The sequence below is a fragment of the Ictalurus punctatus genome, chromosome 13 (genome assembly GCF_001660625.3).
Source record: "Ictalurus punctatus breed USDA103 chromosome 13, Coco_2.0, whole genome shotgun sequence".
Classification (NCBI taxonomy): Eukaryota; Metazoa; Chordata; class Actinopteri; order Siluriformes; family Ictaluridae; genus Ictalurus; species Ictalurus punctatus.
This window is the reverse complement of record NC_030428.2, coordinates 20474366-20491425: the sequence shown is the minus strand read 5'-3', so window position 1 is coordinate 20491425 and position 17060 is coordinate 20474366. Positions and strand designations below refer to the sequence as shown.

The window sequence follows — 17060 nt, the reverse complement described above, 5'->3', positions numbered from 1 at the left end:
GCATTCTTTTGCTAGTGCGGCTAAAAGGCCTCATAGACATCCCAAAATTAATTTGGAAGAAATTCAATTACTGGTCGATTTCAAGCTCTTCGTTTGCACGTCCGGTGTTTTGAAAAGTTCTTCGCATACTGGTTAAAGTAAGAAATACAACTCAGAAGTCTTTCGGCTATCATTAAATCAGAAATACGGGTTGTAATAGCCTACCTCCGACCCGGTACATGTTGGCCGCCATTTCTGCCCTCCCGGAGTGGTAAAAAAACAAACCATAAACTAAAAAAAGATAATAAATAAGTAAATAAAAAAATATGTAATAATTATAAGTTATTAAAATGTTGCAGAATGTTTTAGAAAGGGGATAAAGCACGAAATGAGCTTGAAATTTCTCTCAATCGCTGGGGTTTCTTTTTTTTTCCTTTTTTTTCTTTTTTTTTGGTGGAGAGCCCCTCTCTCTCGACACACACTCTCACCGAAACACACACAATACAGTAAATCAAGGGCGAAGGGGAGTAGTGTACAGGGGAAGTGAACAAAGGGAGAGAACAAAACTTTACTCGGAATACTGGAGATACAGGTGAAGCTGGTTTTGTCCACTTGGCTGATGTGTGTGTTTCTCTGTATAATCCTATACATTTCTCAGGTAAGCCTACCATAAAGGTGAACTTTGTAATGATACAGTTACCCCAGGTGCTCTGTCAGCCCCTACCCTGTTGAACATCTTTATAAAAAAAAATAATAAATAATAAAAAAATAAAAATAAAAAAAAACCACCATATCACTTTTTCCATTTACAGTTGTTTTCCTCATCATCTGTCACTTTGTCAGTGTTTCTGATTACAGCACTCCTTCTGGCTGGATAGTTTTGGTTGGACTGTTTCTCCATATAGCAGAAAATGTCACAGTTTGGAACAAAAAAGTCAAAAGTTATTTGTTGTTTATTTAAGGCTCAGCTGGATAATTAAACTCTAACTTCCAAATAGGGTCCTACGTGGAGGTCTTTCGAGTGATTGACTTCTATTGCACCTAATACATTCAGCACCAGGCATACAACCATCATATAGTCACTGCTATGCTGAGAATGATCCACCACCCAAATAATATCTGGTCACTGTTAGTCCTGTGGTGGAGTCTTTTATATTTAGATTTATCGCATTTGCTGGGTGCTTTTTTTTTTTTAATCCAAGGCAGTTTACAGTTGAGTCAACTGTACAGTTGAGGGTTTAAGGGTTTTGCCCAAGGGCCCAACAGTGACAGCTTGGCGATGCTCGGATTTGAACTCACAACCTTCTTATTAGTAATCCCAATACCTTAACTACTGAGACACTACTGCACCTTTTTCATTGATCATCAGCATAGAGATGAGCTGACAAGATGTCCACAGATGTGTAGGTGTTCCTAATAAACTGGCAACTATAAATAGGGATTTTTTAAAATCTCTTTTAACTGAACTTTTTTTTTGCTTTTGAATGAATATGAGTGTACTTATATTCAGGAGAAAAGTTCTAAAGGGTTCTTTGGCTAGTTAAGGGTTCTTAGCTCCACAACGTATCATTTGTTGAAGGATGAAGTATGATTCTACATGCATAAAAACCTATGAGAGGTTTCCCCTTAAGGGTTCTACGTTTACAGCCCTTTTTCTGAAAGTGTCAGCTCGGTGAGGAACAAATTTTTACTAGTTTGTGGTGCACAAAAGGTACACAGTGCTGAATCAGTACTAGAATGAAATCTTCTGTTCATTAATTTCCTGCTGGACTTAGATATATAAACACAGTGTATGTTATTTCAGCCCTGGGCTTTTCTTTTTTCTTTTTTTTCTTTTTTTTTTGATAAACTACAGAATAAACTTTTGGTAGAAAACGACAAACAAGACCAAGCATGTTCAGTGGGATTAAATACGTCACTGCCAGTATTAGAAAAGCACCTGATTGATTTGTCACGCTTGAACTGCTGGAAAGGTCCCTTCCCCCTGGTGCGTAAAATGTGCGTAACGGGAACCGAGAGCCGCTGAAGGAGTGACGAGAGGGAGAGAGGGAGAGAGAGAGAGAGAGCGAGCGCGAGCTAGAGCTAGCTGGAGTTGGGATGGGAAAAACAACGCTGAGCACATGAACGGAGCACACATCTACTTCACCTAAAAATCCCGACACTCCACGCAAAAGCTGTGCAACTCGTTGGGTTTTTTTTCTGCAACAGTCCTGCCAAAAGTGCATGCTGCATCGCAATGATTCCTCAAAAGATCACGTTTTTACGCGGCTTCTGCTTTTTACCTGAATGAGAAAGGTGAGATCCATCTGTAGCCACGCCGAGATGAAGTTTGGCAAGAATATATGCATCTTAAACGTCGGCGGCACCAAATACGCGTTCACCCGAGAGGTGATTAAGGATTTCCCACTCCGGAGAGTGAGCCGGTTGCACAGCTGCTCGTCGGAGAAGGAGGTGCTGGAGGTGTGCGATGACTACGACCGCGAGCGGAACGAGTTCTTCTTTGATCGCCACTCCGAGGCGTTCGTGTTCATCATGCTGTATGTGCGCTCGGGCAAGCTGCGCTTCGTGCCGAGGATGTGCGAGCTCTCCTTCTACAACGAGATGATCTACTGGGGGCTGGAGAGCTCGCACCTGGAGTTCTGCTGCCAGCGGCGCCTGGAGGACCGCATGTCCGACACGTACACATACTTCTCGGAGGAGGACGGGAGAGCCGAGGAGGACTCGCGAGTGGGCGACGAAGAGTCTGATATGAGGGGATCGTGCTCGGAGCGCGCAAACCCGGGCTGGCTCGAGCGCATGCGGAGGACCTTCGAGGAGCCCGCGTCCTCCGTGGCTGCGCAGATCCTCGCCTCGGTCTCCGTGATTTTTGTCATCATTTCCATGGTCATCCTGTGTGCCAGCACCCTGCCCGACTGGGACACAGCCAAAAACAACACAGTGGAGGAGCACAGGTAAAACAAAGGGCGCGGGCTCGGGGCGAAAGTGAAGTGAAGTGTGCAGTAGTGGTAAAAGTGCAAATCCTTATCAAGAGCAGTGCTGAAGGAAAGCTTTCACTCTCTTACTCAGACGCGTACTGGTCTTGTGAGATATTTCTTAATGTTTTGTCTCTGTGTCCATGTTTGTGCCCAAACTGTGACATTTTCTGTTTTACGGTCACATTTTCATTTCGTTTGTCTTTTTTTTAAGCAGTATAAAACACATTTTCCACATGTTACCATTATGTTAAATTATGTTATGTATAGGCTACAGTACTTTACTGCATATTGCTTGATCATAGACTATGGCATATTACAATAACCCTTAAATATAGGCCTAACATTTATATATATAATCCTGGCTCAATAATCCTAAAAGCTAAACAAATGTAAAAAGATTTTATCCTGCATTTTACACGCACACACACGCACACACACACACACACACACACACACACACACACACACACACACGTTTTTTAAACTTATTTTAAGGCGTGCTTAATGTACTCTTTTGCACAGATTATTTATTTATTTATTTATTTAAGTTTCACAAACATACTGTACAATTTACAATTTAGACCTCAACCTGGTAGGCGAAATAGGCTGCAAGTTTGGCTGAGACCGGTCCTAAATTGGAGAGGAATCCTTATTATTCAATAGGCGGCGCTAAAAAAATCTTACATGAGGAACCGTGATTGCAATAGAGCAAAATCACACAGGTATTTAACGCGAAATTTCTCCCTATATATACATATACTGCACTACAAAGGGTGTGAAAACAGCATATAGTGTACTATAAAGGGAGTAGTGATCTACTGTTCAAAAAAGATGACTGTAGCTAGACATGTGGCTGGGGAAAATATGGAAAATATCAGAGATATTATAACACAGTGATATAAATGTCATATGCATTGGATGCAAAAAAAAAAAAATGTAACTGTTCTTTGTTTAGTTTCTTGGATTCAGTTGAGCATTTCCATATCAAGAAAAAAAGACCAAACCCACTTCTTCTTCAAATGTAAAATCAAATACAGATTTTTATTGAGATATGCCTTGCATTTATGCAGTAATTCATAATAGGCTATAACATAATCAGTGCCAGTCTCCAGAGCTTTTCTCAGTGTTCCGTTTCTGTTCTGTATCTTCCTCGTTTCAGCATGATTATCAGAAGATCTCTTCCAGCATCACTAATTGATCTGGGAAAGCACAAAGTGACAGAGTGACTAATGAAATACTGAATCCATAAATCAAAACAACATAAATCGTTGCGCACATGAGATGCTTGATCATTTTTGTTTACACCAGGCTAGAACACTTTTACTCTGAGAGTTTGATTTGTATTTTGTTTAGTAATTTATTGATCATCCAGCATTGCACTGAAAGTTTGGTCTAAATCCAATTCCCGCTTTGATATTATACACATAATTAGTCTCTCTCTCTCTCTCTCTCTCTCTCTCTCTCTCTCTCTCTCTCTCTCTCTCTCTCACTCTCTCTCTCTCTCTCTCTCTCTCTCTCTCTCTCTCACAGTCCCCAATTGCACAGTAGCTGACTTCAGCTAGTTTATTTTTCTTTGCATCCAATAAAAATTGTAAGAAAATAAAAAGCTCAGATGGTGCATTTTATGTCTTTGTATTTATGACACCAAGCGTAACGAGCTGTGTAAAAACATCCCTATTTCAACTGAGTTGACAGATTGTCCAAGAAGGAAATAAGCCATGTTACTCTCTATCACTGACTAATGTTTCTCCCACATTGTTTCCAGCCTGTATGTTCACTGGCATTTGTCTCTTTTCTAATGATGTGTTTGGACAATTTATGTGTCCTCATGCTTGTATCCTGTGCATTCTTGATTCCATGTCCTCCAGTATCACGAGGTCAGATATGTGTCAATATGTGTTTATGAGGCGGTTACAGGGGATAAATTTAAAAGTGTTGAGGTTTGTAATGCATGTGAATATGAATGATGCCAAAAATGCCAGAGATGGTGTGATGAATGGTGGCCATCATGTTTGCATGTGAGTATGAACAGCAATCATGAACAGCAATCATACTGATCCTAATATATTCAATACAATTCAATCTGTACCATTGCTAGTCACTTTAAACTGGCAAATTGAATGTAGTGTACTTTTACAATCATTTTAACATATGACCTGGGTTTGAAAGGCACGGTACTTTTATCTTATTTCATAGGTAAAATACCTGTCTTTAAGGATACCGCCCCAGTGACAAGGTTTTTTTTTAAACTAGGATCATTGTTTCTCTTAGTTTCACAAAAATTTAGAGGAAGAAATGAATATATCCTGTGTTTACTCAAATCTGTTAAAGTGTTTATGGTTCTTTGATACTCTGGCATTTGTGAGCAGAAAGAAAAGTGCTTTAGTTAAATGTATCATTACTACACTCCCTTTTTCACACCAAAGCTTGATGTTGATGTGTCTTTACTACAGCATGCCACCGTGCTGCCAGTGTTTTGTCAATAGGCATGTGGCATCACTGGGGCATGGAAATATCAGAGACATTAAATCATAAGACATAATTTAATATAGACATTATATTATATATTTTTTCATTTGTATGTGAGTCCAATAGACACGTAAAATCATTCAATTTGAAAGTCTGTAATTTATAGCAACAATAAAATTATATTACAATATGGCATAATAATTCAGCAGAATTGGGAACCTGTGACTGTAGCTTCTAAGACTGTAATATACAATGGTGCGTGAAAGCTTGTGAAACCTTTAGAATTTTCTATATATCTGCATAAATATGATGTAAAATATCATCAGAGTTTCACACAAGCCCTAAAAGTAGACATAGAGAACCCAATTAAACAAATGAGACAAAAATATTATACTTGGTCATTTATTTATTGAGGAAAATGATCCAATATTACTTATCTGTGAATGGCAGAAGTATGTGAACTTCTAGGATTAGCAGTTAATTTGAAAGTGAAATTAGAGTCAGGTGTTTTTAATCAATGGCATGACAATCAGGTGTGAGTGAGTACACTTTTTTTAAGTAAAGAACAGGGATTTATCATAGTCTGATCTTCACAACACATGTTTGTGGAAGTGTATCATGGCATGAACAAAGGAGATTTCTGAGGACCTCAGAAAAAGAGTTGTTGATGCTCATCAGGCTGGAAAAGTTCACAAAATCATCTCTAAAGAGTTTGGACTACACCCATCCACGGTCAGACAGATAGTGTACAAATGGAGGAAATTCAGAACTACTGTTACCTTCCCCAGGAGTGGTTGACCAACAAAGATCAGTCCAAGAGCAAAAGGTGTAATAGTCTGCGAGGTCACAAAGGAACCCAGGGTAACTTCTAAGCATCTAAAGGCCTCTGTCACATTGACTAATGTTAATGTTCATGAGTCCACGATCAGGAGAACCCTGATCAATAATGGTGTACATGGCAGGGTTGCAAGGAGAAAGCCACTGCTTTCCAAAAAGAACTTTGCTGCCTGTCTGCAGTTTGCTAAAGATCACATTGACAAGCCAGAAGGCTATTGGAAAAATGTTTTGTGGGTGGATGAGACCAAAAGAGAATTTTTGGTTTAAATGAGAAGCGTTATGTTTGGAAAAAGGAAAACACTGCATAACAACCTTACGCCGTCTGTGAAACATGGTGATGGTAATGTCATGGTTTGGGGCATCTGGGTATGGACGACTAATTCTAAAGGAAAATGTCAGGACATCTGTCTGTGAACTGAACCTCAAGGGAAAGTGGGTCATGCAGCAAGACAATGATCCTAAGCACACAAGTCGTTCTACTAAAGAATGATTAAAGAAGAATAAAGGTAATGTTTTTTATTGGCCACGTCAAAGTCCTGATCTTAATCCAATAGAAATGTTGTGGAAAGACCTGAAGCAAACAGTTCATGTGAGGAAATTCACCAACATCCCAGAGTTGAAGCTGTTCTGCACTGAGTAATGGACTAAAATTCCTCCAAGCCGATGTGCAGGACTGATCAACAGTTATCAGAAATGCTTAGTTGCACTTACTGCTGCATAACAGGGTCACACCAGATACTGAAAGCAAAGGTTCAGATACTTTTGCCACTCACAGATATGTAATATTGGATAATTTTCCTCAATAAATAAATGACCACGTATAATATTTTTGTTTCATTTGTTTAATTGGCTTCTCTTTATCTACTTTTACGATGTGTGTGACGGTCTGATGATGTTTTAGGCCATATTTATGCAGAAATATAGAAAATTCTATCTAAATTCACAAACTTTCAAGCACCACTGTAATCTTTGAGCATCAAGCTTTCCATATGTGTAGTTAGTCTAACTAACATCTGCATGAAGACATTTAAAATTATGATCCTCAGAGTGCATGCTTGCATTTTAAATGCTGTAAATTAGACATAAGTTTAAATCAGGAGCAGACAGAAGTGCCATTAGCATGAATTGTAACCATTGCTGTTTGCTCACTTTTTCTCTGTCCTCTCTCTCCACCAGGATCATTGAAGCAGTATGCATTGGCTGGTTCACTGCCGAGTGCATAGTGCGTTTCATTGTCTCACGGGACAAATGTGAGTTTGTACGGCGGCCTCTGAACATCATCGACCTCCTGGCCATAACACCTTACTATGTATCAGTGGCCATGACAGCCCTGACTGGGGAAAACCCGCAGCTTCAAAGAGCAGGGGTCACACTTCGTGTGCTGAGGATGATGCGCATCTTCTGGCTAATTAAGCTGGCACGCCACTTCCTTGGTCTGCAGACGCTGGGGCTGACGCTGCGCCGCTGCTACCGCGAGATGGTCATGCTGCTGGTGTTTGTGTGTGTTGCCATGGCCATCTTCAGCGCTCTGGCTCAGCTTCTGGAGCACGGTCTAGACCTGGAAAGCAGCAATGAGGACTACGCCAGCATCCCGGCAGCCTGCTGGTGGGTTATTATCTCCATGACCACCGTAGGCTATGGAGACATGTATCCCATCACGATGCCGGGCCGCGTGCTGGGTGGTGTGTGTGTCGTGAGTGGCATTGTGCTCCTGGCTCTCCCAATTACCTTTATCTACCACAGCTTTGTGCAGTGCTACCACGAGCTCAAATTCCGCTCAGCACGCTGCGTGCGAAGTCTCTCAGCTGAGTTTCTCAACTGACATTGGTTTCTCTGGGACATAGTGGTCCACAGCCCAGCTCTGTTACCCCTCATCTGATCTTTCTGTGCCTTTCTGTTTAAAGCCTTTAACAGCTTCATGAATTGTAAGCTAAACGATAGCGATATGATCACGTCTACAGAGAAAATGACTACTAATGACTACTGAAATGCAGCATCTCTACATTTTGACAAGTTTAAATGATACCTCAGACAACTGTGATTCATATTTTGATTGTAAGTGACAGGAGAAAAATACTGTACAAAGAGCCCCAATCTGGATAGCACACAATAATCATAAGAACCCAAAGGAACTACATTAGCCAGTGTTCGCATTATAACCCCATCTCTGTGAAAACCAATGAAACTGACCCAAAGAGACAGAAGTTCCTGTGTTTGGTGATATTTAAAAATGACAGCTGTGGCAACATCCAACACCAGATGGCATGGCCGCCTATGAGGGGCATCTGGCAAGCCTTCTCGGGTCTTGACAGTTCTCCAGACCTTTTCCTCAAAAGCCCTGGTCTGGCTTTACATACAGAAACACTTAGTTCCCATGGAGAAATTTCTCCAGCCTGTTAGATCATTAAGTCAAATCAATTTGTATTTGAATGCGCTGCAGATATGAAGAAAGGAAGGACAGAGAGATTCCATAAAGGAAAACAAATGTTTATAGCGACTGAAGGGATGTTGTGGAAAGATAAGAGGAAAAACATGCAGCAAGGTGTAGTCCTAGTGGATAGCATTATTAATTCCCGTCAGTGTTGCAGCCACATGATGAAGATCAGATCCTTAACTTCAAGAAACAAACATCAGATGTTAAGCTACACAAGGATAAAGCCACCACCTGCCCATATCTCAATCGAAGAAGATGACTGTCTGGACCGAGAGGTGTTAACCAAATTGATTAGCAAACACCTCACCCACACACTCAGCAGTCGGAGAGCTGTCACTCTCCTCCTCCTTCACCATACACATAGCAAGCACAAAAGCTACCCTATCTCCATCACTGGCTCCTGTCTATTCTGTGGTTAGGGGTATATTGTAAGCAATTAAGCAGTTCATTCACCTGTAGATTTGTTTGCTTTATAATATCAAATGTTATGTTGGGGAAAAATCTAAGAAGGAATGGCACTTCATTAATGACGCATGCAGTGGTTTGTCTAACAATAATGCTCATACCTACACAGGAAACCTTTATGAATCTTTGCATAGCTTTGTAGATGTAAAAATCTGAAACAGAAAGAAAGGAAAGAAAAGCTGGTCTTGCACAGGTAGTTAAAATTACCCAGTGAGCACCATCTGACCCAATACATTCATGCACTCTAAAAAAAACTCTGGGTTAAAAACAACCCAACTTGGGTAATTTTTATCCCGACGGCTGGGTAAACATAGGACAGAACACATTGTGGTTAAACTAACCCATGATGTCGGGCTGTTAATTTTACCCAGCAAATGGGTTGTTTTTCAACCCAAAGGATAATTTCATTTTTACAAAAATGCTAGGTTAATTTTATTTGATATATGGGTTAATAATTTCAGGGTTATTTTACCCTTTGAAAATGTGAAATATACCACATTATAAACGAATATGTCAACATGGTATCTCCTTTATTTATACACAAGAAGGTGTTCAGAAATGTATTGCTGTATGTATTAAAGTGGTGATTATATATAGACTTTGAAGCAAATAAGTTATATATTTAAGACGAAAACATCAGATTTTGTTTAAAACATGTTTAAAACATCCAAAAAACTGAGTATCCAACTTACGATCCAGTGGGCATTACAAACAAGTAAGCCAACATGAACAAAGATAGCGGTGCATTTAGTGTAATATAAACTGGACTGTTATTGCATACTGTTATACAGTAATGGTTTTATGGATAAGTATATTGAACCTTCACTCAATCATGTGTTAATTTTTAACACACCTGCGTGTCTAGTTAAGGACAACACATTTTGTGTTGCTTTTTAACACAATCAGTGTGTTAGTACATTTCCACACAGAGATGTGTTAAAAAATAACACAAATAACACAGATGTGCGGTTTATACTTTTACCCCTAAAATGTAATTTGTTTGTATACTAAAATTCTACTAAAATGTTCACAAAATAAACAAATAATTGCAAGAAATTCAGGTGACATTTGTTAAAATCATTTAAACATTTGATAGATGTAAGAATTTGAGTTGATGCATCCTCTTACAAATCTCCCGGCCATCTGGGAAGACGAGTCCCACTCCCTTCCGTTTGAAAAGCTGTAAAAGAGCAAAAAGAGTGTTGATTAGTTGTTAGCTACAAAATATGGACAAATACCTTTGGGCTTTAACTGAGAAATTGCATTACCGAATCCCAAATTGTTTAATTCTGGAAATGTGGCCTCCAATCTCCTAATGAACAAAATGGCGCTGTAGACTCACCAGGGAAATCTAGCTAACTTGCGAATATTTACTTTTCTGCCTTTATCACCTCACCACCAATTGTTCTGCACAACCTAATTAATTTATCCAACATTACAGAGATAGTGGAAAGCATTACAACCAAAACCCTCTCTTTTTGTCACGTTAACCTTGTGAGGAACTTTTGGCCTCGACATTACTGAGCTAGCTAAGTTCTGTTAGCCACTGACTGCCTGTACCTATTAACGAGCATTAACATTCACCGAATACATGAAGAAACACAACTCTAACCATAAGCGGAATTTGACATTAGTGCTAGGGTGGGGGCAAAATATTTTCAACTGACGTCACACATAAGCGCACACAACTGAGGCACACTGGCAGCAAGTTAAACTGTTAAAAGTTACATTTAAGAAGAGAGTACTAGCATCTAACATCTCACGTCACAACGTGGAATATCACATGACATGAGTGCTTAAAATGAATTTTATACAAAACCAAACAGAATAGAATTCAGATTTATTTCTTACATTTATTTTATTGCATTACTTAAAATATTTATATATAATACATACAAGAAATATTTTTATTGGACATATTTTAGACTCAATGTAGTCACATATTTCAGCTGCGCAGACTCCGCCTATGGCCCTAACCCATCCTCCTAATGCTAATTACTACAGCAGAAAAAAACAACCCAGCAGTTTTTAGAGTGTGGACACTGGACCATCCTGGCCATAAGAAGACGGTGTTATAAGTTAAGTTTATTTTGTTCCCTTTGTACCCCCTTTTATTAAAGATTTATGTCTTTTAAAGTTGAGTGCAAAAGTTTGCATATATTGTGACAGAATGGACAAGCATAAGATATATATTTTTTTAATTTTCACAGAAGTTTAACAAAACAGAACAAAACAAAAATGTTAAGACAGTAGATTAAATAAAGATCAAAAGTGCCACCCTTGTAAGCCAACCCTTTACCTCTTCAGCTGTCTCTAACCTCTTTTATTTTCTTTGTTTTATTAAAAAAATTTCAAGTCTGTGAGGAAATTGAAATGGGTTAGCTGTGTGCAAAATGGTGGAATTATTTTATTTGTTTTTGTTTACCAACAGGCAGGTTGTTCAATAATAAAAGCGTACGATGTGCTGTGTTTAACCATTCACTAACAATTCATTTCTATAATGTATACATGTATATTGAGAATATTGTATACATATTTGAGCAGACAAGTTATTTTCCTTTCAAAATGTGTAAAGACCTATTTTTATACTCTACTGATGGTCAGATCTGCAAATATGTCAGTTAATAAACAGTAAATATCTTTAAGTACATTTTTAGATAGTTATGATTATGTGCAGTATAATGTGGACATGAACCAGACTTCAGACTGTATGCTAATTTTGTAAGAATTACAAATCCAAACATTTCTGCAGATCAAAGTTAAATATCAGTTTTATACTCTAGAGTTCATCCACAATACTCTGGTTTTTGTGGTTATATTCTGTTTTTTCTCTCTGCCATAGGATCTTCTTGTTAGCAATATTTGCAGACTTTCCTTTGGGAACCTTATGGAATACAAACTTTTGCAATCAATTATATACTTTTCCACTTGTACAGAGGGTATAATACAAACATTTACTCTGGCAAATGTTGCTTTTTCAAGTCTTTTTAAACATCTTTGTGCTCATTGGGTAATTATTCTCACCACATTTCACCTATTGAAGCATTCTGCTTTGTAACTGTGAAACTATGAATATTGCAAAAGTGTCATAAAATAATTTATGCAGCTATTTGTTGTAGATTCTGAAAGATAAACCTGAAATTGTATGTTTGTTGTGTGAAAAATGTACCTGCCATTGACAAAGGAAACATTTGTACATATGTTTTATATTTAGCATACATTTTTGGCAGGCTTTATTGTAGAAAAAATTGGACATTTAGAAAATAAAGTGATGCATTTGCATATTGGCTGGATATATGTCAGTTCTTCCACTTTCCACATTACATTTTGACCTTGAACACTGGATGTATTTCATTACACTCTCTCTCTCTCTACATATACATATACATATATATATATATATATATATATATATATATATATATATATATATATATATATATATATATATTTAAAACACACAATCGTGTGTGAATGTGTATGTGATTGTGCCCTGCAATGGATTGGCACCCTGTCCAGGGTGTCCGCCTTGCGCCCGATGCTCCCTGGGATAGGCTCCAGATTTCCTCGTGACCCTGAAGGAAGGATAAGCGGTATGGAAGATGGATGGATGGGTGGATGGATATTTACACACACACACACACAAACAAACAAACAGAATGTTTTGGACAAAAGTCCTTTGTCAGCTGTGCTTCTGATGCCATAGTCTACAGACATTTTAAAATTTCGAAGGAAAAAAATCAGAAGGTTTTAGAATTTTTAAATATTTAAAACAAAGAAATTAAATGTCCAATATCTTGAATATTTCATACTGGAGATTCTGCACTATTTCTAGGTCTCGTTTTAAATGAAAGCAGTGTGTGAGAGTGACCATGTTAACCGCTTTGTCCAAAAGGTCAGCTTTTCCTCATGCCTAATCTCCTCTATTGAAGCACGTGTTCAACATCCACACTCAGATGTATTTGATCTAAAAAGGATCTTAAAGCTTTGCACCAACTTGTGGAGTCCATGCCAGCTCAAGTGCACACTGTCATTAAAGTCACTGTCATGTAGAAGAAGACTCTACTTTTCACTCAAATTGTTGTCAGTATTGTAACTTGTAATGAAAACTGTTGTATTACATTAGAAAAGACTGCGAAACACAAGCAGTTTCAAACATTCTTAACATTCAACCAATGTGTGTGACGTCATATTTGTTGGACCACCTCTGGGGAGCGGAAGGAGAAAACGCCGGTCGGTCGCGTGCGACATACTAAGGTCGCGTTCATCCAGCCACTAAAATGTATTACAAATTCAGCGATTTCACTCAGAGGCTGACGGGGTCTGTGTCATCTACGGCGTACAGTCCTCAGGTAAGTTGTACAAACTATTATCCGGAAGAAAGGAAACATTTTGCTGGACTAAAAGAATCTTTGTGCTGGCTAACTGGAGCAGCGCGAGCTAGCTGGGAAAGCTAACAGTGTCGTGACCTGGGATGTGTCATTGGATCTGTCATGTTTTGTTGTGATTTTTTTAATTGTGATTTTTAAACTCGGTCAGTGCAGTTTAGCACAGATGTTTAATGAGCAGCCTGTCATGAATCTGTCGTAAATCTGTCGTGAATTTGCACAGTACTCAGTTTTGGGAGAGTGGAGAGTACACTCAGAATTAAAGGGCACTAAACTGTGCCTTTCCTTGTCGCTGGGGTGCTACCTTCATTCTGTGTCTCTATATAATTGCAGTTATCTTTCACCTGGAAGATTCAAGGTATATCATTGGGACCTCAAAGCTTTAAAGATATACTAGATGCACCATTCTAGGTAGAAGATGAATAATAAAAGTATAGAAAGTGTATGCTTGGATATACACTTCAGCGACAAGGAATGGTAGGGGTTTTTTCCTGAGTGTAGGGATGTACTGAGCTGACTTTTTACATTTATGATATAGTACTGATATCAGAACTCTCAGCATCGTCTCTTACGTGATGCTGATTTGATCCTGACATGCCCACTGTGACCCAGCTGACTTTTAGCATCATGACATAAATTGTGTCCTGCATTCTCGTGTCAGTCACACCACAAATGTGTCAATTTGATGCAGTTAGGCCAGTATTGACCCTAATACTGACGCACTCTATGGGATTACTACTAGCACCCCTACTGGAGATAATTGAAATGTTTCAGCAGAAACCAGGTTTTTACAATTAATAGCAAAATATGAATTATATTACGCAAATCTGTGTCTCGTATAATAACTACTTGCGACCATACCACTCTTACAAAGCTTGATCTCGTCTGATCATGGAAGCAAAGCAGAGTTGGGCCTGGTTAGTACTTGGATGGGAGCCTGCCTGGGAATAACAGGTGCTGTAAGCTCTGGGCAGTGGTGGCTTAGTGGTTAAGGCTCTAAGACTCTTGGGCTCTTGAGTAGGGCTCTTGAGTAAGGCCCTTAACTCTCTGCTCCAGGAGCACCATATCATGACTGACCTTGTGCTCTGACCCCAAGTCCCTGGCATGCTGGGGTATGTGGGGAAAAAAAAAAAAAATCACTGTGCTGTAATGTATATGTGATCAATAAAGACTCATTATCATTACTTGTTTGGCTAAGCACCGGTCCAATCGCCTGTTACTGGATACTTTAAGCTACTCTATTTATACATAAGTCTGTAATGATGTTTGGGTTTTTGTTATGGATTATATGTCAGAAAGAACATAGGATTTTTAACAAATCATGTAATGAAAGGCCTCATCATGTATTAGACCAGTGATATTTCCATCCTTATTGTTATATACACATCATTCAATTGTGTTAAGGCTACATTTTGTGTTTTTGTCTGCAACCTTTTCCATAGTCTCTAATAACAGGTCTCAAGTGTCTAGATTGATCGTAAATGCATGATGCAGTGCAGTGATGATCAGACTTGAAATTACCCCTAAAAGACCAAATTAAATTAAACTTGGACATATTGATCTATTTGCCAGAGCATTTACAAACACCATCTAGTTGAGTGGTTTTGACAGCAATAACACAACTGACTTAAACTGACTTGAACTGAATGTAATCTGATTCCAGGGTTTAAGGTCAAATGTACCCTCTGAAGCCTCTACATTGATCTTTGCTACCCCAACCAAAGTGATTTCTGAGTCTGGACCTTCTCTAGAGTACATGGGTACCAACAGGGTTCCAGACCTCCAGAGGATATTTCAGGTATGCACATTAAGGAAATGTTAGAATATTACTGGAGTGATGTATGTTCTGTAAATGATGGGGTTATTCTCTGTCTTTCAGTCTTCAGATGGTGTCCCGGTGCACCTTAAGCGTGGTGTTCCCGACCGGCTCCTGTACAGGACCACCATGGCTTTGACTGTTGGAGGTGCTCTCTACTGTTTGGTGGCACTTTACATAGCTGCACAGCCTAAGAATAAGTAAAGGCTACCCAGCGTGTGCATGTCCTCACATTGGCATTTGTGAACTTTAAAAGAGACTGTAATGTGTTCCTGGATATATTTATCATCATGTGACAAATGGCAGTTATGTGTGATGATTATATGAAGGACTCTATTTCTGACCTCATTTACCTGCTCTGCTGATCAGTGTTCTGGTTAATACAAATGTTTAGCTTCTCTAACAGCAATAAGTGTGTTGATGAATAACGGGAAGTTTTTAGTATTCTTTTACACACATTTGAAAGTGAAGGTTCTTCCTGTAGTGGAGGATGTGAAGGTTTCTCTGCATTTAAATTCCATTCACCCACAGTGGTCACGTACAGCCCAGACTAAATCTAAGTTGCGGTTACATGGAGGTGTCGGTGATTGAGTCTGTATTGAGAATGAGAATTTCTGAAACATCTGACAGATGAAAAAATGGTTGGAAACTCCAGTGTATCTCGCAGCTCTGTTGATTGCTGCTGCATTTTAATACAACCGGTCTCACCTCTGTGAATCACTTCAATATAAATAAGATTGTATGTGCAGCAAATGCAAGAGAGGTGAGTCAGGTATAGCAAAGCACTTTCTAGTGAACTGAAATGATGTTCATGTTGGCGTAACGTGCCTTTCAATAATAATGTCCTTGTTAACTGAAAATGTTCTTGTTATTTAAAATAATATTCTTATAAACTTTATTATGGATCACTGAAAATGATCTATTGTTTTTTTCCCCCTTGAGCTTCCAAATGTGCCTCTCCACTTGTTCACATGGCAACAAGAGTTTGAAACACAGTTGTAAAAGTATTCAGTGACAAACAAAAGACTTTTGAATGTGCCTCTCTCCTTTTTTTTTTTTTTTTTTTTCTTTTTTTTTTTTTTGTCACCAAAGCGATCAGGAACTTTGTATATACTACTCATGACAACACGGGTGCATTGTTCCTCTGGATCTTATTTTCATAAATTTCTTTGCAGTCAGTGGGAATAATACATGATGAAGCCGACAGCTTGCGTGACTGTTGGTTAAAGTTTGATAGGCTGTCACAATACAAAGCAGTGCAAGGCAGTCTATGACAATGAGACACGATAATTCATTTGCTGTGGCTTGACGTCTGTGGTAATGAAAGACCATTTATTCCCAGCCCTAGACAGAGTCATCAGCAGCTCAAATGATCCATCACACTAGACTTAAAAGCTACATTCCAAACCACAAATTGTATGCAGATACACACAAAGAAAGCATGACAAAGACTGAACTGGTGTAGTGATTCAATCAGACTACATCCAGAATAGGCACGTGGATGGCTAAATGTGAATCAATAAACACTTTTGAGGTCGCAGTAATGAGCTGGAGATGAAGACTTTTATTCCTTGCCGATCGATGGTAATCTTCCTCGGTTTGAGATTGAGATGTAAGAGAAATCTTGTAACTATGGAAACGTAAGGACTCTTTCCAGGTGCATCCTGATTTCCCAGAAATGTATTAATTCTAATTCA

General features: G+C 38.8%; 3 protein-coding genes and 1 pseudogene across 6 annotated transcripts in view; 3 read left to right on the top strand and 1 right to left on the bottom strand.

Moving 5' to 3' along the window:
- Positions 1–503, bottom strand: part of mta3 (metastasis associated 1 family, member 3) — a 28938-nt gene extending 28435 nt beyond the window's left edge. For 2 of the 4 annotated variants that reach the window (XM_017483714.3, XM_017483715.3), the window contains exon 1: positions 205–503. In XM_017483714.3, the coding sequence (XP_017339203.2) occupies positions 205–232 (28 nt within the window). In that variant the 5' untranslated portion in view covers positions 233–503. The remainder of the gene's footprint in view (positions 1–204) is intronic. The other 2 variants (XM_017483717.3, XM_047159703.2) reach the window with 1 other exon arrangement.
- A 1522-nt stretch (positions 504–2025) lies between these two features.
- kcng3 (potassium voltage-gated channel, subfamily G, member 3) lies at positions 2026–12441 on the top strand. Its single transcript, XM_017483718.3, has 2 exons — positions 2026–2930; positions 7437–12441. Exons 1-2 carry the CDS (start codon positions 2266–2268, stop codon positions 8080–8082), a joined length of 1311 nt encoding a protein of 436 aa, XP_017339207.2. The 5' UTR covers positions 2026–2265; the 3' UTR covers positions 8083–12441.
- A 564-nt stretch (positions 12442–13005) lies between these two features.
- Positions 13006–16278, top strand: LOC108273985 (cytochrome c oxidase subunit 7A-related protein, mitochondrial). The gene is made up of 3 exons (XM_017483719.3): positions 13006–13511; positions 15211–15345; positions 15427–16278. Exons 1-3 carry the CDS (start codon positions 13440–13442, stop codon positions 15565–15567), a joined length of 348 nt encoding a protein of 115 aa, XP_017339208.1. The 5' UTR covers positions 13006–13439; the 3' UTR covers positions 15568–16278.
- On the top strand, positions 14395–14513 carry LOC124628847 (uncharacterized; annotated as a pseudogene).
- Positions 16279–17060: the final 782 nt, after the last annotated feature.